General features: G+C 53.7%; 5 protein-coding genes across 5 annotated transcripts; 3 read left to right on the forward strand and 2 right to left on the reverse strand.

Annotated features, from left to right (window-relative positions):
* Positions 1-100: 100 nt before the first annotated feature.
* VE01_06628 (uncharacterized protein) lies at positions 101-2,036 on the forward strand. Its single transcript, XM_018276069.2, has 2 exons — positions 101-532; positions 604-2,036. The coding sequence occupies exons 1-2, from the start codon at positions 459-461 to the stop codon at positions 1,772-1,774; spliced, it is 1,245 nt and encodes a 414-aa protein (XP_018129033.1). The 5' UTR covers positions 101-458; the 3' UTR covers positions 1,775-2,036.
* Positions 2,037-2,651: 615 nt separating this feature from the next.
* Positions 2,652-7,460, reverse strand: VE01_06629 (uncharacterized protein). Its single transcript, XM_018276070.2, has 2 exons — positions 5,119-7,460; positions 2,652-4,860 (listed from the first exon to the last, which is right to left on the reverse strand). Exon 2 carries the CDS (start codon positions 4,741-4,743, stop codon positions 2,959-2,961), a length of 1,785 nt encoding a protein of 594 aa, XP_018129032.1. The 5' UTR covers positions 4,744-4,860; positions 5,119-7,460; the 3' UTR covers positions 2,652-2,958.
* A 1,932-nt stretch (positions 7,461-9,392) lies between these two features.
* SFT2 (protein transport protein sft2) lies at positions 9,393-10,552 on the forward strand (the record flags this gene model as incomplete). The annotated part of the gene is made up of 3 exons (XM_059463819.1): positions 9,393-9,723; positions 9,828-9,948; positions 10,540-10,552. The coding sequence occupies 3 exons, from the start codon at positions 9,393-9,395 to the stop codon at positions 10,541-10,543; spliced, it is 456 nt and encodes a 151-aa protein (XP_059319588.1). The 3' UTR covers positions 10,544-10,552.
* A 2,639-nt stretch (positions 10,553-13,191) lies between these two features.
* VE01_06631 (uncharacterized protein) lies at positions 13,192-18,798 on the forward strand. The gene is made up of 3 exons (XM_018276072.2): positions 13,192-13,665; positions 13,831-17,075; positions 17,130-18,798. The coding sequence occupies exons 2-3, from the start codon at positions 14,386-14,388 to the stop codon at positions 17,692-17,694; spliced, it is 3,255 nt and encodes a 1,084-aa protein (XP_018129108.1). The 5' UTR covers positions 13,192-13,665; positions 13,831-14,385; the 3' UTR covers positions 17,695-18,798.
* Positions 18,799-19,479: 681 nt separating this feature from the next.
* Positions 19,480-22,405, reverse strand: VE01_06632 (uncharacterized protein; the record flags this gene model as incomplete). The annotated part of the gene is made up of 3 exons (XM_059463820.1): positions 19,480-19,758; positions 20,641-20,670; positions 20,730-22,405. 2 exons carry the CDS (start codon positions 22,403-22,405, stop codon positions 20,667-20,669), a joined length of 1,680 nt encoding a protein of 559 aa, XP_059319589.1. The 3' UTR covers positions 19,480-19,758; positions 20,641-20,666.
* Between the last annotated feature and the right edge of the window lie 102 nt (positions 22,406-22,507).

Consider the following 22,507-nt stretch of genomic DNA (forward strand, 5'->3'; position numbering starts at 1 on the left):
CAGCGAATGGCTGTGCGTCCACCACACACAGGCGAGATGAAACTAGTAACTACTCGTATGCCCCATCAGGAAACTCCAAAAGTCAATCGCCCCGTCTTCCCCAAAAAAAACCCAAGATCACCCACCCGTCCCGCCCTTCCTCACTAACTGTGCTCTCCCAGTGCCCAGCTTTCCTTGGCTTTGTCAGTTCCCGTCCGTCAGGGAGAGACAGAGGCCCTCTTATCTGCTACTTTGAGCGACATCAAAACCCCCGTTATTCCCTCTTCTTCTTGCGTTTTGCGACTTTTCCCACTTTCCTTGCAACTTCACCCTCCCAGGCGGCTGTCGCGTTAGCTACTACAGCTTCTTGATACGAAATAAATCTTCCTCTTACTTCTTGAAACAGTTCATCTCTCTCTCTTTTGACACATACAACAGTGCATGACCAGATAGGAGGAGCAAACCAGTGCGTCGCAAGCATGGCGCGAAGAGAAACCTCGCGCGTGTCCATCCGGCTCATGCTGAGCTATGTTCTCGACTGGATCATCATCATGTAAGTTTACAGCTAAACTCACACTCATTCACACCTCATCCCAGCTTCACCGCTAACCCCCAACCCTCCAGCGGAGCAGCAGCCATCGGCGTAGCCCTCGGCACCATCTCCCCCAACAAACGCCCCATCTCCCTCTCCAACCCCGAGCTCTCCTACCCCGACAACCCCGACACCGTCACCATTGCCGTCGTCATCATCGTCTCCCTCGGCGCCCCCGCAGCCATAATCTTCATCGTCTCTCTCCTCCTCGTCCCCGGTCCCTCCGTCCCCAAATCCGTCCCCAAGGGCTTGATCTGGCGCCGCAAGCTGTGGGAATGGTTCACCGGCTGGCTCGGCCTGGGGATGTCCTGCGCTTCTTCCTGGCTCATCACTTCGGGTCTCAAGAACTTGGTCGGCAAGCCGCGCCCGGATGTTATTGCAAGGTGTATGCCGGATCTTAGCCAGATCGCAAAATACGCCGTTGCCGGCATCCCAGATGTCAAGGGAACGACAGTAACTCTCGTCCACGCGGGGATCTGCACAAATCCCGATCACTCCCTTCTCGACGACGGATGGCGTTCCTGGCCCAGCGGACACTCCTCATTCTCCGCCGCAGGCCTCGTCTACCTCTCCCTCTTCCTCGCCTCCAAGCTCGCCTTGACGCTCCCCTTCCTATCCCCAAAACAACCAGGGCAGTCAGATGGCTCTTACTACTCCGCCTTCCCCTCTTACCTCCCACCTGCTTCCTCAGGGGGATACGCCTCAAAATACGACCGCGACGACGCTGCCCAGGCTTCGAACTTAGATCACCGCCAAATCGCCGCGCGCAACCAAGCTGCCTCGCCTCCGCTCTATTTGTTGGCTTTGGCATTCATCCCCACGGGAGCAGCGATGTACATCGCCGCCTCGCGGTACTCTGATTTCCGGCACCACGGCTTCGATATCTTGTCCGGCTCCTTCATCGGCACCGTCGCGGCCTTCGCAGCGTTCCGGTACTATCACCTCCCCCTCAGCCGCGGCGCGGGATGGAGTTGGGGACCTCGCAGCAGGAGTCGCGCCTTCTGGACCGGTGTCGGGACCGGCGGCTACGTTGGTGGTAACGAGGGAAAGGAAGCAGGAGAGGCGGTGATGATGGAGGATTTGAGCGGGCAGAGGACAGGGTATCAGGAGCAGGGAATGGATGGGGCGGGGGATTTCAATAACCCCGCGGGGAGGGGGAGGGATAGAGATACTGTGGGTGCCCCCGTGGCGACGGCAGTTTAAGGTTTTCACACCTACAAACTTTGCCTGGGGTTATGGTTATTAGTGCGCTTTTTGCTGAGACTTTTTTTTTCGCCTTGTAGGATGAATTCGAACTCCTCCATCGTGGGGACCAGGAGGGATATAGGGAGGATGCGAGGGATGAGGTGCCTGTTTCGCCGGTGCATCAGAGCCCGAGGAGGGTGAGGGGCGAGGAAACGGGGTATGAGGCGTATAGGGGGCAGGCGAGTTAGGGGGGTGGGTTTTGTTCTGGTTTTAACTAGCAGGTGGAAGGAAAGGAGGGGGAGTGGGGGAAGAGGGGTGGTGAAGGGAAGAGGGAAAGGGGGGGTGTATGTATAGGGGACAGGACGTGTTAGACTAATTTAATGCCATCACAACGTCACATCACATCCTTCCTCACATCCTCACAGTATCACATCACCATCAAAACATCACATCACATCACAGACGGGGCTTAAAAAAGTCTATAGAACAACACTGCATTCTCCCCACCCCCTAACTAAACCGCATACGTACGTAGCCTAACGAACGCACAAAACGATATAAGTTCCCCACCCCTCCCTCCCCCTTTCCTCATCTCCCCTGGGACAAACCCCCAGTGCCGGCACCGGCAGCGCCACTACATCCCTCCCTTCAACCTCTCAGACCAAATTCCACCGCTCTACACCACACATCCCAGCTCGCGCTCTTAGAAAAAACCACGATGAAGTGAAAAATAAATGATGATGGATTAAAGCCACTTCAACCACCCAAGCCCACACATCCTCAACATTACAAAGAACGATAATACACGCAAAAAACCACAAGAGGCATCCAGTCCCCAGACCAGACCCGACCCCCGCAGAACCAGAACCAGGTCCCATCCCCCCCGCCGCGGCCCCCCCGAATAACCGACACCGCCAAAAACACCAACAGAACAAACAAACAAACATGCGTGTCTTCGCGCGCGCGTAAAAGCGCGGACTTGGAACGAACTGTAAAAGCAAAAGTAAAGCAAAAAAAAAAGAGCAAGACATCGTGAGCCACATTTCAAGTCGTAACGCCGTTGTTGTGTGCCAGGTATCATAGGTAAGATATGAGAAATGACTTGAAACCCCCACCCCGTGGACCGGGGGAGGGGGTAAAGCTGAAAAAGGTCAAGCAAAGGATGCGCAAGCAAGCTGGACAGACAACACGCAGCAGCTCAACTACTGCGTAAGATCCATCCCATACTCATCCTCCTCCTTAAAACTCACACTCCCCGCACCACTGCCCCCACTATTATGTCCGCTCCAATACTGGCCCCCCACGCCCACCGCCGTCGCTGCGTCCTCTCCTCCCCCATTCTCCGCGGGGCTGACGCCATTACTGCTACTATCCACATCGCCCCTCGCCGCGCCAACGGGGTCTCCCTTAATATCCGTGTGTTTGGGCACCCTCAGCCCCGTGCCGGGGGCGCGGGAGTAGGAGAAGGATGATACGCCGTTCTTGTGCATAGCGTCCACGAGCTCGGTCTGCATGCGCCTCTCGTCCTCGGTGGGTTCAAAGGGGTAGGTGCCGCCGAGGTCCGTGATAAGGTTTGCGAGTTCCTCCTGCTGCTGCAACTTGACATGAAGCATCCACATGAGATCCCTCGTCCAGCTCACCGACCCATTAAGAATATCCCCCTTATTAGGCCCCTTATCCTTCTCCTCCACCGGAATGCCCTGCGTAATATTCCCCGCCGTCGCTCTCCTTGCCCCAGGCCCCGCAAGCCCCGACGTAGCCTGCGGCGGGGAAATGCTCGTCGATCCCAGCGTCGGGGAGAGGGGCGAGTTATTCTGCAGCGCCTTCCGCACCTTCTCGTCCTCGAGTCGGTGCATGGGGACCAGGTGGCTGAGTTCCTGGATGCGCTCGTTGATGTTATCGCGGCGGCGTCGCTCGACGAGGTTATGTGACTCGCGCCGCCTGCGTCGCTTCATCTCCTGTGTCTGCATCGCGGGGGCGCTGCCGGATTGCGCGCCGTTGAGCTTGGTGGGCATCGAGCCCGTCTTGAGGATGTCGGCGATTTGCGGGTTGGGGTGCATGCCTTGTTGGATGGGGGAGGAGAAGCCGGAGCCGGGGAAGGATTGCAGGCTGCCGACGCTTTGCTCCCATTGTGTTGAGGGGGTCTTGCGGTGGGCGCTGGTGCGGATAGGTTGGGAGGGGTAGGAGCCTGATTCTTGTCCGTTGAGGTTCATGGATCCGACACCGATGCCGATGCCAGGGGTCTTTGGCGTTAATGGTCCCCTTGAGTTTGACGGCTTGCGCTGCATTGGCAGAGACGGCCGTGTCCGTTGTTTCATGTAGTTGTCTGCGGACCCAGAATGCAGCTCAGCTGCGAGAGGGGAATTTGTGAAGGAGTTAGGTGACTGCAGAGAGCTGCCAAATTGTTGTTGGTGTTGCTGCTGCATTTGTCTTATTTGTTGGTGGTTGAAGTTGTGCACGAACGGGCTCTGTATTGGGTCTCCGTCGGGTGTGCTGGAGTAGACGTTGACCATCTGGGGGTGCTGCTCCATCGGCATGGAGCCGGCTTGTCCGGGGTACATGGTCTGGATGTTGAAGTCGAATTCCTCGAGGTTGTTGAAATTCTGCTGGTTTTGCGGCATCCCATTGTGGCCTATGTTGGTCTGCTCTTGGAATCCACCCAGGCTTTCAAGTAGGTCATCGTCGTCTAATGCGGAGATGCCCTTCGAGTAACTGCCGTTGGGATTTGATGGTTGCGACGCAAAGTTTCCTTGGAAGCCACCGCCAAGGTAACTACCCGCTTGAACTGACATTGGCATTGACAGGTCGTTGGGGTTTATGCTTCCATTCGTTCCAGGTGTGGAACCGAAGTTGTTGAATTGTTGTTGTGGCATGTTGAACTGCTGATGGGAATTGCCCATGAATCTTTGGTTGTGCCCGGCGGCGCCGAAGAGCTGGTCGTCAGGCTCGTCCTTGATGAAGGGACTGGACGCTCCCGTGCCAGCCATTGTTTTTAAGAGGCCCCGGCTGTTCTCTGAAGGTTTGCGCAGCCAAGTTGTGGGCCGAAGTTTGTCTTTTCGAAGGTTGCTAGTTGGTGATTGCGGGGGTCGGAGATGTAGTAATTCCTAGAGAGCAAGACAAACATTAGCGTCTGGTCAAATCACGGTCTGCGACAACAAAGGAACCGCTGCTGCCTCTTCGGCAATAACGGGGGAATCAAAGCATGGTAGATGCCCAGTGAGAAACAAGCCATACTGGTCTATGCCCTCTGAGCATATCGGCGCTCCACGTTCGGCGGCGCGGTAGCCTCTCCATGATGACCGGTACGGGTACAGTCGCAAACGATGCGAAAAAAAGTGAGAGGAGATTGGGATCAAGCTTACCTGAAGGTTGCAATGCTCTCTTGGCTATTAAGGGTTCGTCTCGGTGGTGGTGGTGCATCAATTACCGCTCTTACCGCTTCGAAGTTGAGGCGAAACTGCGCAATCCGGATCCGCAAGGTACTCTAGTGGGATGACAAGGATCCTGTACTTGATGTACGATCTGTGTCGCAAGCCGTCAATTGCCGTCTGACAAGGGAATAATGGAGCAACGACAGCGTATTGTGAAAGTGCAGGCGTGGCGTGTTTTGCCTGTCATGGATAAAGGGAGAGTTCGAGGTGGTAGGGTCGGGCTCGTAGATGAGCCAGACAAAAAGGCGGTGCTAGCCAAGTCGCTAGATTGCGGAGGAATTCCCACTCACGATATTTATGACAGGTAAAAAACGTGGCCGCCTTAAGACCTGGGACGAGTTCCAATCGAATCGCCGAGCTTCATACAATAATGAAGTAGAAGGGATTGGCGCACTTTCTTGTCTTGGTGTTTTGTTGAAAGCCTGGGCAAGGGAGAGTTTGTTGACCGAGGCTGTAACAGTATCGTGAGATTTGCTCACTTTGTACCGTACTGTACACAAGCGGTATATCCTCGGTGTGTAGTAGCCACTGTAAGGCAGGTATATTGGTTGGCGGATCGAAGACCAGGGAATGCCAGTCGATATTGAGTTTGTAGTAGTGTAGAATATGGGGTAATTAACACTTTGTAGTTTCGGGAAAGACGGGAATGCTGGTTGGCGACCCGGAGAAGACAAGGAAGGTGCGTAGGCTTTGGCTACTATATCGCCGAAGTGAACAGCTTACTGTTCGAGCCTGGCGCGGATGTTAAAGTGTGTGCCCAAGAGACGGAGCGAGGGCGCGAAAAGGGGCGGTGGTGGTTTGTGTCAATATAATATCGGTGTGTTGTTTAAGTGGAGCGAATCAGCGGAGTCGTTGATGTGTTTCGCTGTAATGGCGGGGAAAGGAGTGGTCTTGAGTATTGTGCGATCTGTGCATTCGTGCATTCGCCGAGTATCAGAAGTGTGGAGTAAATGTAAATGTACTCGTAAATTGTATGTACTCGAGTACTGTTGAAGGCAAGCGCGTCCGAGCTGAAGAGGCGGGCCGGGAATCTCACGATCGTATGGTGCGGGCGAGATAGGTGGGATGTGGGATAGGTGGGATAGTTTGTCGCTAAGAGCTTTCCTTTCTTTCCTTCTAACTGTCTTTAGAGGAAAAGAAGCCCGAAGTGTATATGGTGTATATAGCACAACGTGGACAAGGATGGGATGTAGCTGTACTACCAGTACCGGAATCCACTTAAACCCTCGTGGCTTTTCGACGATGAGATGGATGCGACGGGTATGATGGTGTATGGGGTATGATCGGTATGGGGTGAGTCTCCAATATCGAATTTCGCCACAGTATAGTTTATTGCAAAGCTGGAGGCTAACTCTCCGTCCGTCGGCTAGATAATATACCGAGGCTGATATGATAGGTTCAACGAGCGTCGGCAAGGTGGGAAATGCTTGCTTCGAAGGTCGTTATAATATAGAGTAGAGCACAGTAGCTCCGACTTGGGTTCGTTCTTGCTTTTGAATAATCTTGGTTCCAGCGGTTAAGTTGTAAGTTGGCGGGGAACTGAAAGGTGGAAAGTGCCGTACGGCAAAGTTGCTATGAGTAGGTTGTACGGGTCGACGGCGCGCTGACAGATCCAGGTGCAGGATCGAGTCTCTCTCATGCGAAAAGAACGTGGGTAGAGTGGAAGAAGGGCCGAAGAGTGTTGTGGTAGTGTTTGCGACTTGATTTTTTGAGCTGGAGTTCGCATGGACAGGCGGTTGGTGCTCGGTCGGATATTGCTGCAGAAGTCGCACAGCAACGTCCTGTATGACTGGTAATCACAGCCTCTCTTGGAACAAAAAAGGCACACCGCTGCAGCCTGCGCTTGTTGTAGTTTGGTGGGTTTGTTGGATGTATGGTTGTATTGGGAGATGTCGTTTACCGCTGCAGTACTCGGTGAGAGTGCTGGTAACAGTGAGAACTTGTTTGTAGCGGTGAGTGTGCTGTGCTATATGGAGTTTTATGTCCGAGCTTGTGAAGTTTGATGTGTGAAGATGGATGTTGGCTTGACGAGAGTGAATCAACGGCGACAGTGACTTGTGTGTGTGAGGCTACAACCAAGTTTGTTGACTGGGAGAGTATTAAAATAGTACCAACCACGCCTCAGAGTTAGAGTGAGCCGCGAGGTATAGTACACTCAGAGCAGTCGGTAACCACCAAGGCACCGATGATAAAAGTTCGTAAAAAGGGCTCTGAATATCGTTTGCAGTTCATGCACAGTTGTCGGGGTGATGGTAGGAAACTTTGAAAAACGTTTAAATTCTGGGACACAGTGCTTCTATTTCTATCTTTACGAGACATGGCTTTTATCAAACGGGAGTGGAGAAGGAGGAGAGGAGGAAGAGGGGCGGTGCTATGAGAACGATGAGCGATACCGACGGCCCTCCATCCTCTCATCAGACACTCCTCTCTCTCCTGACTGGTCCTCTTGACCTCTTGACCCCCCAAAAGCTCTACACATTTCTCACCTATTCTTGGTGGAGGGGGCGGCGTCCAGCCCACGTTTCCTGACTTGCCGGCGGGAGATGGGTGGGAGATGGGTGGGAGATGGTGGGAGATGGTGGGGGATGTGTATCATCCATGGCAAAATAGCATGGGAGAGTGACTTGCACGCTGAAGGAGGTCTCACAATTAGCTTCGATCTCGGCGTCGGTGTGTCTCAGTGTGGCAGGCACACCCTCCCTCCCTCCCACGCCTCCCTTCCCTCTCCCATTTCCCATTTCCCATTTCCCATTCCGCCATTCCCAGCCTTCGAAAGGGCGGGAAGAGGTGAGAGGTGAGAGAAGATTGTCTCTGATTTGCCTTCGAAGCCAACGTTGCTTGCCTTTTAACCCACCTGGTTAGGTTTATGTGGAGAGAGAGCGGATCCGCAGATCGATGCACGCCCAACCCCGTATTTCCTAATTCCCATGCGGATATGCGTATATGCGTATGTACTGTCGTCATCTCTGCCAGTATCAGATCAGGCATCCCACTTGTATCCCATTCTATTTCCAGGTACACTCATAGAATACACCGTAGATGACAAGAGTGTAGTATAGTATAGTATCTCATGGAAACTATCGATGGAAAGCCCGGAGCATTACGAGGCTAACGAGGCTATGTTTTCTCTAGTTCGGCCTCGTGTACTGTGATATTGTAAGCCACAGACGGGCGGTCCATGGCTCCGTTGCCGTTTACTTGATAACTGCCTTGCCGTGTGTGTCTGTGTGTGTGTGTGTGTGTGTGTGCTTGCCTTGTGCCCGCTGCCTTCCTTCCTTCCTTCCTTCCCAAAGGTCCGCGCCGACTGCCTCTTCCCTTCCCTTCTTGCCTTCCTTGCCTTCCTTGCCCACTTATGGGTGTGGCGCTCAAATAATCCCGTTGCTCTGATTGGCTCAACTCTGCGATTATGGCTACTGTGGCTACTATGGCTTCTAGTCACCTCCACCTCCAAGAAGCTTCTCCGTCATCCACCCACGTCAACGCATACGAGAACAATCAACTACCACCACATCAACCACCACACCCCTTCAATAAAAAATAGTTTTTGAGACTTCAAAGGCGTATATACATCCCGTCCTTCTGTCTCAACCCACGCGCACTTTACACACACTTCGCACACACTCGACGTTAATTCATAGTACTCATACCGTAGTGCCCTCTCATCGACACTACTGCGCGCTTTGGTCTGCTGCCGCACTCTAGCCGATCTCCGTTCCCGCCAACCGACCAATAGGAGAGCTCGACCTCGCCAGCCTCCACCACCATCTCGACCTTGGGACAGACAGCTTCTACAGCCTCCCCATCACCACTTCCCCATAAACACGATCACGCGCCCTAGCCAATAGTCCTCACAGATCCTTACAGACCTGACATATCCCACCATCGTCTTTCGAATCCCGGTCTCCGCTAACTGGTCATTGGACACACTCCCCGACCTCAGCATCCACCACGGCGCATATCGAAACCCTCACATCTCGACCGAACCTGCGTTACTCCCTCACCCTTCTGCACTACATCCCCACACACATCGAATCTCCTCGGTGCGACTCCAACGGCATTGATCCCAAGAGGTTATCTGAGTCAACTACCGGCATATACTCCTGCATGAGATCGGTCAACCCGAATCCTGAAGATCCTCCTTGCGTGGCGTAGCACTCAGACACACATATCCCCCATAAACCATACACATACACATATACCAGACCATGGCGTCGTCATCGTTCCGCGATTCCATGAACTCCCTAGGCTGGTCCCGCCGCGAGGAAGCACCCATAGACACCTCGCAGCAGAGCGGCCTACTCTCGTCTATCAAGTCGCTCAACCCGTTCGGAGGAGATGGATACGTCCAGCTCCCAACCACCGAGGGGCCGGGGGCACCATTACCAGCACCCAATAGGAGGGAGGAGGAAGAAGGCTTCTTTGCACGTGAGTTAAGCCCCTCTCTCGTATTTCTAGCACCTCCACCTCCACCAGTTCGCGACGGACGGGAAGGAACCTCGATCTACCCCTCCGTCCCGATCTACTGGGGCCGTCCATGTATGAGCGGGTCCCCCGATCTATCAAACTCTGCTGCATCATCTACTCTAAAGTCTAGAAAGAAAAAAGGTATGGGTCCAAGATCGTGTCTAACGTTACCTCAGTGAGCAGATGGGACCGAATCCTGATCTTCAGCGGGTGCAACGTCGGCGCCCTCGCCTGCTTCGTCATCTGTTTCGCGCTCTTCCCCGTCATGGCGTTGAAGCCGCGCAAATTCGCTATCCTGTAAGTACTAGCCTTTTCAAAATCGCATTATTTCTATTCTTTCAGCTCCCCTTGTCACCCTTCACTGGCACGTTATGGGGCGCTTCTGAGACAACATGCGCACGCCCCCAACCACAATCGCGCCAACGAACCTGCTAGCCGCCCATTTGCACATGCTAGCTCTTACCTCCCCCACCATCATGGGCGTGGGTGTGTGGCGCATTCCTCTGCGACTCAGTCGCCCACTCAGAGGTGGATCCCAAGCGATTTTACTTTTCTCACTTTTCGATGAAAAGCCCCTACAGTTCATGCACCGAAGACACACAGAAGGCTAACACCAAGCCCCGATTTATAGATGGTCACTCGGGTCCGTCCTCTTCCTAGCGTCGTGGGCCGTCATGATGGGCCCGATGACTTATGGGATGCACCTTGTGTCTGCGCAGCGGTTGCCGTTCACCGCGGCGTATTTCGGGTCTATCGGGCTGACTCTGTATTTTTCGCTCGGGGTAAGTCTTCGTCATCGTCATTGTTAAGTCTGCTGCTCCTTTGGGAGAGTGGCGAAAAGATTTGGAAGGGACATCAGCTGACCGTTTTGTGTTTTTTCCAATATAGTTGAAGAGCACGCTTTTGACTTTATTTTCGGCTATTATTCAACTAGCTTGTTTGCTTTGGTATCTTATTAGTTATTTCCCCATGGGATCGAGCGGACTGCGCCTTGCTACTACGTTTGGGGCTCGCAGGGCTGCGGCGTGGGTGTCTGGCTGAGCTTGGGTATGATGAGAACGAGAGTTGAGAGTCATAGAAGCTGAGATGAGAATGGGGAATGGGAATGATAATTTATTTGCCGCGCCGGGTTAGCGAAGCATGTCTGTATGTATTGAGCGATGAATCGGAGATGGGGTGGAGGGGGGGGGAGACGGCTTGTATAAGTATGATACCTATTACAACCAGGGATTTTCTGTGTATATAGAGCATCTTTTTATATATATAATAAGAAGAGAGATGTTTACTCAGCAATGACATCCAATCATCGACAAACCCTCCATATCTCAGACAAACTCTGGCACAGCGTTTCAGACTGAGCGACAAATAGATCTATATACGTGGTCTGGCCAGTTTTTATTTACCCCGCCGTCGATAAGATGAGATGTGGCGGGGTGGTTAAACTCTAAAACGGCGAGATGACAGCCCAGCCCCCTCGATCTTACGGGAGGATTCAAACGCGTGCTGACCGGCCGGCGGTAAGCTATGGGAAAAGAAAGAAAGGAAGGAAGGAATGGTTCATGGTGTTTCCACGGGTGTATTTTTGCGCGTGTGTTTATCCTCGAAACCACCTCCTCTGCATAACCATATAATCTTGGGGCCAACGCCACATGCGCGTCAGCGCAATAGTTCTGGACCGCCGGTTCGGGCGCGGGGTGCATGGTATGGTATGATTCATGGACGGATGAATAGAACCGTGTTTTGCAACTATGAGACGGCGGGATGGTAAGCCAGAGCGGGAGGGGAGAGTGCCTGTCTGTCTTCCTACCTGTTTGCCGGTTGTTACACAGACAACACGTACGTACGTACATACAGCTGTAGAGTAGGAATACTTGGTAGGAATATGGTAGGAATATGGTAGGAATATTTTAAGAACACCTAAGATAAGTAAGCTGAGGCGACAGGATTAGAGACATTCTAGACGTCGTACCCGCGCCCGTTCGCCTTGTTGGGCGGCGCTGAAGAAGGCTTACTTGCCACTGGAGATGTTTGAGACGTCTTACTGGTATTGGAAGAGTTGAAGAAGGGAAGACAGCCAGTCGCTCGCTGTTGAAGAAGTGTGAACGGGCCAGCCAGCCTACCCGTCAGTCAGACAGTCGGGTCGGCTTACTTACCATTCCCGTCGCGCCGGTGAAGAAATGCTACCCTGCAATTCACTCACTCAGACAAGACAGGCGGGTTACTTGCCATTCCCGTCGCTGGTGAGGAGGAATGGCTGGCTAAGGGTTCAAGTCTTACTTACTTCTATTGCTTCTACTGCTGCTGCTACTGTACATACATGCATACATTCATGTCAAGCCGGGTTTGGTTTGCCCATCCATCCTCCTCTAGACCTTGCTTACAGTAATTTAGGTAGGATCAGGTTGCGGGGGAGTACAGATATCCATGTTCCTGTTTATGCAACTATAAACACGATCCATGGTTATTCCTACTGTTTCGTACTGTTCGTATTCATACGTACCATTCGTACCCTCCTACCATCGTATGTTGTTATATGTTTAGAACCCGCTTCCTTGACCTTAACCTGAGCCCCTCACTAGTTCGTCGGCGGCGTTTAATTGGTACATTTACGCCGAATTTATGAAATTCCCGACAGAGAAAGAGGGGATGTGCCCGTTAATCTAGTTAGTTAGTTAGTTAGTTCCTTTTTACGGGAAATAGAGAGAAAGGGCAAGGAGACGGAGATGTGCCGTTTTTTAATCCCCTTAGCGGCGGAAGGAAAGAATATCCTTAATCTGCGGCCGGCATCGTCGCTCTGGTTTGCCGCGGCCGCCGGAACGTCAGGTCAGGTTGGGTCGGGTCAGGGTAGGGGGAGGGGAGGAGGGGGAGGGATGGGAGGGAAGAAGTAGGGTGAGGGATTAGTTTTATGGCGTGTGTTGTTGTGTGTGTTGGCTATACTACTACTACTACTTACTTACTGTATACTTCCGTTACTACCTACTACTAATTACTACTGGTACTGGCTGAAGAATGTATTGAACTGGGGTGCACAGACTGCCGCTGGAGCGCCGGCCGTGGATCTACCCTCATCTCATCTCACAGGCCACATCGGTCGTTTGACTTTGACACTATGACGATATGACGAGGTTGTTGTAGGGCGTGTTGTGTAGGGTGCATACGGGAAGGGAGGGGAGAGTGCTGGGCTAGGCTGGGGCTGTACGGAGCTGGAAGGAGCTGGATGGATGGAGTACTGTATGCCAAACGGGGATGATTTTATTTTTCTAGGCGCCAACAGCCAAAATAAAATAGAGGAATCAACTACAAACCACACTGCTACAGAATTAAATAAAAATTAAGAAATAATTCCCGTGAAATAAAATCCCTTTTTTCCCCCCCTCTTACCAATTGCCAACCGTTATTTCCATCCATCCAGTAGACTACTACATAATAAAGTCCGCGGCTTGGCTACTTACTTGGTTTATATGGAGTTTTTCCTGACCTAGCCGAGTTACGGGTGTGGTATGTGGGTGTATGTGGGAAAAGAAAGAAGGCAGCCCAGCGAAATTTGTTTAGCACGGCCGGGCTAATATTTTTGTGAACCACATTATTCCAGATCAACAACCCAAAAAGAACACAACCTTTTAGCCCTACCAACCAACCTGAGACCTTCCTCCACCTTCCCTCTCCCAAGTCACCTTTTTCCTAAACTTCCCTCTCTCTACCTCTAAACATCTGGGTTTAACTGGGTGTTTGTTTGGGTCGACATTCTTTGAACAGCCAGCGACAAGAAAAGACAAAAGGTTCCTTCGCCCAGCGATCGACCACCTCTCGACTTTTTGTGTTCTCTCCCGTGTCTCCGCTTGTGAAAGCAGCAGCAGAGCACACAGCAAGCAAGTCCATACGTGCCGAACCTCCAACCTCACCAAACCTTGGAAACTTTCCCCCCCATTCGATCACCAAAACACCCACCGACTCTGCCGCCAGATTCATCCTGTTCATAATTCACCCTCTGGCTGCAAGGTGAACATTCACGAGGTTCGCTTCCCTTGTACCCCACAGCCCCAAACGGCCCTCTTCTTTTTCGCGCCACTCGTGATCCATCCATCCATCCATCCCTCCAACAAACTATTTGTCCACCACCACCACCACCACCTCCATCCAGCCCAACAACAATTGATGCTAACTACCTTGACCTTACAGAGTCCATCTTTACCAATCGATTCCCACTTAGCCCATTTCGCCCTCGCGAGCACGAGTTCCAGCGCTGGGGCCCATTGCATTTCGCAACCCACACTTTTCATCGCTCGCGCTCTGGTTTCGCGGCGGGATTTCAGATCGTGACAACCTAACCACAAGAGTCCACAGACGACGACCGACTTCTACACCGATACAACTCGACTCTGGTCGATTCTCGAAGAGGTCTCACTCAGGTTACACCTGTTCTTCTGGGCACTTCCGATCACCCGATCTCTCTCTCTCTCTCTACAATTGTGGCTTGAACTCTTAACCAGAACAAGTTGCAAGGCATAACTTTTTTTCTCGGTGAATCGACAACACGAATCCTGAGAGGCAATCGTACGTGCCGTGCGGGGAGGTCTAGCAACACCTCTCCGCTCATCCACCTTTGGAGGTGCTGAACTTCTTTCAGCCGTAATAGCGGAAGACCCCGATACCCAAGCATTTTCGCCCTCGGAAATCGCTTCTACTCCCAAAAGTCTTTTTTTCGACCACCCACCACACACACACATCTACACGATGACTACCACAGCAACAACAAGAGAGTCGGCCGCGGCTTTCTCATACGCGCAGGCTGCAAAAGGTCGCGCTGCGGCGAACGCCTCGCTGCTCTCAAGTCAGAATACCTCGGGCACAAACACACCATCGAAAGATATGAGCCTGTCCGTTGAGTCCTCGCTGGACTTCAGCAATACCGCAGCCACGTCTGATGCTGATCGGAGCACCAACGGTGACGCCGATGTCAAGGTTCCCGGAACCCTAGCCAGCTCGACCACTGCGTCCTTCCAGAACTCGGTCCCCACATCGCCGAGCTACGGGACCGCTTCGACATCAACACTTCCCCGCGAGGAGGAGGCTGCTGCTGCACCGAAGCTGTCGGACTCGCCATGGGACCGACTAGCCGCGTCCGAGACCGTCTCTGAGAAGCCAGAGGGCGATCGACGAAAGACGAGGAAAGGAAAGAAGGACAAGAACGCCGACAAGGATGCCGAGAAAGAGAAGGAGGAGCCAAAGCCAGCGGAGATCCTGGTTGCAGCACCACCGCCTGCCGTAAATTTCTGGCAGCAGCGCATGGCCTCGAAGCCAGCGTCCGAGGAGCCCACAGCGGCCGAGGCGTCGACTGAGGTGAAGCCCGCCGAGAAGAGGAAACCCAAGGCCGATGAGGGCGAGAAGTCCGCTGGCCCGAGCCAGAACGGAACTGCACGAGAGACCAAGGGTCAGAAGAAGAACGGCGAGTCGTCCAGGGGGAAGGAGGATTACAACAAGAGATCTGCCCCGCGAGGAAGCCGAGTAGGCGACAAAGACGAGAAGGCTGCTGCGAACCAGCTGCCACCGCCCGTTGGAGACGCCGTTTCATGGCCTACCCCGGAGACTGCTCTGGAGGAGGAGAAGCGCAAGGCGCAGGAGAAGATTGATAAGGATGAGAAGGACGCTGAGTCCAGCGCGAATAAGCAGCCGAGGCAGAAGGAGAAGTGGGTTAGCGTGCCGTATACACCATCCGTCACTTTCAACACCCCGCTGCCAGCTCGTGGAGCTAGAGGCCGTGCGGGACGTCCTGCTGGTCGCGATGGCGGCGGCCGTGGTGGTCAGTCATCGAATGATGGGCACGGTGGAGACAAGACTGTCTCTTCTGAGAATACCGGCTCTGATAACCGCGAGCGTGGCAGAGACAGCAATGGCAGTGGCCGCGCTACGTCTCTCCCACCTAACGCCTCCAAGAGGTCTGCAGGCGATTCGTATCGTGATGCGCGCAAGCCCTCTACTGCTGAGAAGAAGACCGAGTCCGCGGCAGCAAAGGCCGACGCCGCAGCGTCTTCCAATGGTCGTCGATCATCCATCGCGACACAGACAGAGTCTACCAATGGCCCAAGTGATGGCGCGAGGTCTCAGAAGAATGAGCAGCCAAACGGCACCTCTGATTCGCATGCTCACCCGCACTCTGCCGGCTATGACATGCGCAGCGAGTTCAATGCCCGCGCCGGCGACTTCCAGAAGGACGCCAACGGACACCAAGGGCGTGAGCGCGGCGAGGGTCGCTCTGAGCGCGGCCGTGGCGGATACCGTGGCCGCGGCAACCACGGCAACTTCGCCAACGGACAGCAACATCCTCAGCAGGCCTACAGCAATGGCCAGGTCCAGCAGCCAGTTAACGGCTACAACATGAGACCGAATGGCCCATACAGCCCCACTCCCCCATCCCAGCCATTTCCGGGTGGCTTCCCGCAGCCGGCGCAGCGTGGACGCAGTGGAGCTCCTCCGCCGCGATCGCAGTCGAACCCGAATTCGGGACCGATGTATCCGAGGTATCCGGGGAACCCGAATGGGCCCCCGATGATGTCGCCGATTGCTACGAATGGTGCTATGTTTGATTACCCTGGTATGCAGAGCATGAGCGCTGTGCCGTACAACCCATATGTGGAGCCTTACTCTGTTATGGCTATGGTTACGATGCAGTTGGAGTATTACTTCTCCATCGACAACTTGTGCAAGGATGTTTTCCTGAGGAAGCACATGGACTCGCAAGGATTTGTCTTCCTGTCCTTCATCGCAGGATTCAAGAGAATCCAGTCCCTCACTCAGGACTTTGAGCTCCTCCGCTACTCGTGCCAGGAGTCTGATGTCATCGAGATTGTCGTCGGAGACGACGGCGTCGATAGGCTCAGGAGAAACGACGGCTGGGAGAAGTGGGTTCTTCCTATTGAGGAGAGAGATGAGGCCGCGAGGAACAAGGGCCCAGAGAGGTTCTACCGTCAATCGCATCCTCGCGGGCAGCAGATGCCTCAGCGAATGATGCCCCAGGGCCCACAAGGAGGACCCCCGCCACCATTCTCCCCGAACGGTGTCCAGAGCTTCACTCCCTACGCTGCTGGGTCGCCGAATATGAACGGCGAGAACGGATTCGTTCCTCCTCCCATGCACGATTCGCCGCTCTCGGCTGCGGTGCCGGAGTTTGCGCCTGCGCCGGCGTTCAATCCGGCGGACTATGTTGATGTTCCTACTACGTTTGCGGATGAGGAGATTACCAGCCTGACTGTTGTGTACAGCCAGAAGGCGTCTGGGGAGGCTCCGCAGAGGGTTCCGTATAATGGGAACTCGAGGACTTTCTCGAATGGTTCGATTGATGCGCGTGTCATCGCTGAGGAGCTCCAGGAGGCTGAGAAGCGTCAGGGTCGCCCACTTACAAACGGCAGCAGTGAGAGCTCGGAGATGTAAGTTATACCTGTGTCACTACATCTATATATCAGTTTTCTAATCCACCACAGCTCTCCCGAACGCCTAAGGAACTCCCTAAGCCCCTCAACCATGTCCCCCACGCGCCTCGTCTTCGGCAACGCCCCCCCCGTCATGTGGCTCAAAAGCCAAGTCGACGCCACCTCCCCCCCCTCCGAATCCAAGACCAGCGAGCCCTACACCATGATCCGCTCGCGCGCCCTCTCCAACCGCCCTTCCTCCCCCCCCGCCGACGTCGACAACGACATGAAAGTCCTCTACCAGTTCTGGGCGCATTTCCTGATCCGCAACTTCAACCCCCAGATGTACGAGGAGTTCCGGCGGTGCGCGCACGAGGACGCGGGGCGCCAGGCGATGTTTGGAATGAATCACCTCGTGACGTTCTATGATGAGGTGCTGAATAGCAAGAAGCGCACGGTGCCGGAGGTGTTTGCCAGGCATTATGTGGAGTTGGTGAGGGAGGAGGATAGGGCGAAGGATAGGCCTGCTTTTGCGAAGTTGAGGGCGGCGTGGAGGAATGGCGCGTTGGATATGAAGAGTCGGAAGAAGGTGGATGGGTTTGTGGATCCGGTGTTGAGGGAGGAGTTGGAGAGGTAGAAGGTTTGTCGCTGTTTATGCTTCGCTCTCTCGCTCTTCCGTTTCTGCAACCTTCGATATCTTGGCCCTACCTACCTACCTCTTACGAATGCTAAGATACCTCTTCGTTTTCGACATGTCCGTTTACACAACTACACCACAACTACGCATCGCCATGCAGGCGTCCCTCTGGACCTTTTTGTCACCGATATACCTACTTTAATGAGCGCCACTCTCTCGCATAAAAACTTCATTTGAACTACTACTACACTTTTCGGATCATAAAGGAACACGCACACACTCTTCTCTTTTTTCTTTCTACAAAAATCTCGGGATAACCAAACCGCAGCAATTGTTCAAGTAATAAAAACCAAACCAACGCCCCTTGTGTGGAAAATTCGGGATATCGGAATTTGCTTTTTTTGCTTCTTTTTATTTTTTTGTGTACACCAACTGCTTTCACGCAACTATGCAAGGAAAAACCCGCGCACGCCGCACGGAAAACGAGCCGACTAGGTCTTCGTTATTAGCTTCTTATGGAAAAATTCGTTTATCTAACGACGACATCGTTCTTCTCAAGATTTGAAAACTCTTTTTTGTCTTTTGCAACAACACACAAAACTGGCCCACACTTGCCCGACACTTTGCTGGCGTTGAAAATATGGGGAGGGGGTTGGGAAAAATTGCGTATTTGGACATCCTTTTGTTGCGAATGGGATGGATTTTGTGTGACTTTTGTTTTTTGTTTTTTTGTGTTTGTGCGTTGCGGTCGTGTGCTTTTTTTGTGTGAAGATATCTGGACTGCTCTGTCTGCTTCATGGCTGCGGAAGGAAGTGCCGACGACGACTGCCACAGGGCACGACTTTTTCCAAACCTAGCCAGCCCTTGGACTTGGGTAAAGAAAATATGGGATCCAAACAGCAACACCACCACCCACAGCCAGCCATTGCCACCGTCTTCCTTCCTACCACCAAATTGCGCGACGGGAGTCTGCACTTTTTCTTCACTTTTACGTCCCACGGGTTTTTCTTCTTCTACGCATAGACAAGGGGGGGGAAGCGTTGGGATTTTCCCAGGATTTTTTCGTGGGTTTGCCTGGTTTTCGGAGCCGGGCTGGGGTGGAGGGTCGCGTGGGCGGGAAGGGTTAAGGGGCGGGGGGGTGGGGATGGGGGACAGAGGGGGGAAAGGGAAATAGGGAAGGGAAGGGGGGGGAGGGGGGAATGATATGATCAACTTCGTTTGGGACTTTGTTGTTACTGTAATTATAGAAAATTAACTGAAAACTTGGGTGGGGATATGGGGATAGGGGGCGGGGGGGATGGAGAATGTTGAGAATTTTTTGATATTGATATTTGTGTTGGATGTGCTTTTTTGTGATTATTTTGTGATTATGACTGACTGGGTTATAAATATAAATGGGGTGAATAAAGTCGACGCGTGCGGGTTTGGGTAAGAGAGTATCTACGAACTATGTCTCGATCGTCCACACTCCTCGTTTAGAAGTCATGTATGTAACACATCATATCTACGCAGCTCAAGTATACGAAATCCATTTCTCGTAAAAAAAAGTATATAATCATCAGGCATTACCCCCCCCATCCTACCATCCCAACCCAACTTCTCCCCAATTCCCACACACATAAAGAACCCAGGAGTTGAGTCCCATTTTATCCTGCATCCTTGCAAAGGTCTGAGATCTGAGATCTGAAATATAAAAAAGACATCGCGGAAATAAAACATAAACTAAGTAAGAAAAAAAAAAAACGTATTTAATAGTAGGAAACCCCCCCCCCCCCCCCGAACCCAATCCCATCCACCCTACCACATCCAACCACCGTTCGTTCGTTCGTTTCGTGGGTATCCGCCGCTCGTAATTCGTATCGTGTCTCATCCCGCACTCGCTGTGCAGGGTAGGTAGGTAGGGTACTCGTATAAAATCGTGTGTCGAAAGTACGAAAAAAAAACCTCCATGCAAGCTTGCGTCGATCTGCAGGTCACTTGCAGGCGGGGAAGGAGGAAGTTGGGCGCAAAGAGGCACAGAGGTATAAAATATCGGGGTTGGCTCTGGGCTTCAAGTGCGTCGAGCTAATCACAGGGGGGGTGGAAAATCAGTTTTGTATTCTTGCGATAAGGTAAGAACGAACGAACTCCATACACGAGATGAAGAAATGCAGGCATGGTGATGCCGGTTGGGTAAATGAAAAGAAGATGGATAAATAAGCAGGCAGGAAGGCGTTGTGGAGGCTGGCTGGCGATGCGGGTGGCGGCGCGAAGTATGTGCTAGGGTATCATTGCTTGGAGTCCCTGACTCCATTCTGAAGAAGAATGCGTTGTATTGTAAAGTTTCATAACGTCGTAACGGTCGTGTCAAAAAAAGAAGTCTTCATCGCCTGCGAGAGTCCCGCGAGTCTCGAGAATCAAACCCCGGAGGCCGGGGCAAGTCCGGAGCATACGGCGCGTAGGGATCATCGTCGATATAGAGGCGTTGACGACTATTCCTCGCATCCGGGGGAGAGAGATCCGACGACGACTGGTAAGGCGCGTCTGCGATGCGGCGACTAGGAGAGACGCGTCTGCTGCGCCCTTGGTCGGAGCGGGTGGCAGCGCGATCGCAGCGTTTTTGGTGGCGTTCTGCGCGTTCGATTTGGGCTTTGCGGTATTCCTCTCTCATTTCGCTCATTTCTTTCCATTCTGATTGTCGGGTTAGTAAATTTGGAGAGTAGTATAATAGCAGTTGCAGAAAATACTTACCAGAGATAGCACCCTTGATACCAAGGCCAGCAATGCCCACCGAAGCCGCCGTCCGCATCCTCGCCTTCGCCTTCTCCTTCCTCGCCTCTTCCGGAGTCATATCCCCCTCCGCCACCGCCTTATGCCCCGCCTTCCGCTTCTCCACACTCTGATATATATTATGCGCCGCATGAATGGTCGCCACGGTCGCAAGACCAGCAGTAAGAAATTGCTTACCTTTCATCTTCTTGATCCTCTTGTTATCATCTGTAGAGGAGCCAAGACTGTCAGAATCGCTAATCGCTTGTTTGCCTTCGGCTACTCGCCTGTTTCTGCCGTCCGACCCCCTGTGGCTGCGCCGGTCATCGTAGTCCCTGTCCCGGTGCTTGTCGTCGCGGCGGTTACGGTCGTAGTCGTCGTCTGAGGAATCCAAGTCCCGATCTCTATCTCTGTCGTCGCGGTGGCGGCGAGATGACGACTTGTGGCTGCGCACGTCGCTGCGCGAGTCGTCCATGTCGCGGTCCCTGTCCCGTCTGCTGCTGCCGTGGCGGTCGTCGGCGGCGTCGTTCAGACCGAGTGCTGCTAGGCCCTTTCGCGCGTAGTCGGTGACGCTCTTGCTGCGCTTGGGGCGTCTGGATTCTTGGCTGTCTTCTGAGCCGGATCTTCTTCGGCGGTCGTCGCGAGAGCGGGATGTCGAGCGGTCGTGGTGCTTCTTGGCAGCGAAGGCTCCTAGACCTGCAGTTGCAAGAGCAGCGAGTGGCATTGCCGATCTGGAACGAGAACGGTGACGGCCACCTCCGCCGTGGGAAGACTTGCCATCGTCGCTTCGAGCTCCGTTGATCAGTCTGTTTCCTGCCAAACCGCCAACAACAGCTTCCAAGAGATGGCGTTTGCTGTTGTGCTCTGGGTTGTCGCCAGCAGCGGCTGCGCCAACACCACCAGCTCCAATGGCAGCTGTCAAGATGCGCTTGCCTTTAGCACCGTTCCACCCCCCTGGCTCGTTGCGAACGCGGAAGGCCTCAGCTGCACCAGCGAGTAAAGCAGCCTTTGCAGCCTGCTGGAATTTAGCAACACCCTCAGGTGACTTGCCTCGGCCTCGCTCGCCATCTCCCTTGGTTCGACGGCTGCCGCGGCTCGATTCGCTGCTGTGACGTCTGCGACGGTCATCGCGATCATCGCGGTCACGGCGGTCACCACGGTCGCTGCGGTCGTCGTCATGGCCACCCATAGCTTTTGCAGCTGCGCCCAGGCCAGCAAGGCCCATGGCCCCTTCGACGATGGATTTTCTGCGGCTCTTCTTGGGCTTCTCTTCCTTCTCCTCCTCTGAACAGTACTCGATTGCGTGTCCATCCCTGTCGTAGGCGATAGCGTGTTTCTCCTTGACCTCCTTTTCCTTCTTGTCGGCGAACTTCTTCGTATAGATATCAGCACCCTCAAAGCCAGCGAAGGCACCAGCAGCGCCAACAGCAGCGGTGGCTAGTATGTTTCGGTCCTTGCGCTCGCCTCCGTGCGTCTTGGATTGGCGATAGTCCCATAGCTCCTTGCCGCCAACAGCCAAAGCGGCGCCGCCGACAGCTGCCATGATCTTCTGGTTGCGCGACAGCGAGCGGCGTCTCCTTACGCCCTTCTTCTCCTTCTCACCGCCCGTCGAACGGCGATCATCGTCTCTGTCTCGTTCGGAGCGTCTGGTGTCTCCGAGGTACTGGCCGTACTGGGGGTGTCGGTCGACCGAGCGGGATCGCGCAGGAGGGCCATAGCGATCATCCGTACCGGGCGGCGGAAAGGCTCTGGGGACTTCTTCGATGGAGAGGTCGCTATCTTCTCGTCCGCGAAGTGTCAAATCTTGTCGCGATGAGACATATGGTGGGTCGACAATAGCCGGGCCTCTGACGTACGTATCCGTGGTTTCGTAACGAGGGTCGTCCCGCTCGTCCCGGTGGTGGTGCCGGTGCGATCGGTGCCGCCGTGGAGCTTCGGTCTCGTAGGAGTCGTAGGTTGACATTATGGCGACGGATATGTTAAATCAGAACAACGTCTGCGTCAACACCTGGAGATGAAGTTTGCGACGAGCTTTGGGTAGCAACCAGGCTTTGAACCCTGTGCG

The sequence above is a fragment of the Pseudogymnoascus verrucosus genome, assembly GCF_001662655.1.
Source record: "Pseudogymnoascus verrucosus strain UAMH 10579 unplaced genomic scaffold scaffold_31, whole genome shotgun sequence".
Classification (NCBI taxonomy): domain Eukaryota; kingdom Fungi; phylum Ascomycota; class Leotiomycetes; order Thelebolales; family Thelebolaceae; genus Pseudogymnoascus; species Pseudogymnoascus verrucosus.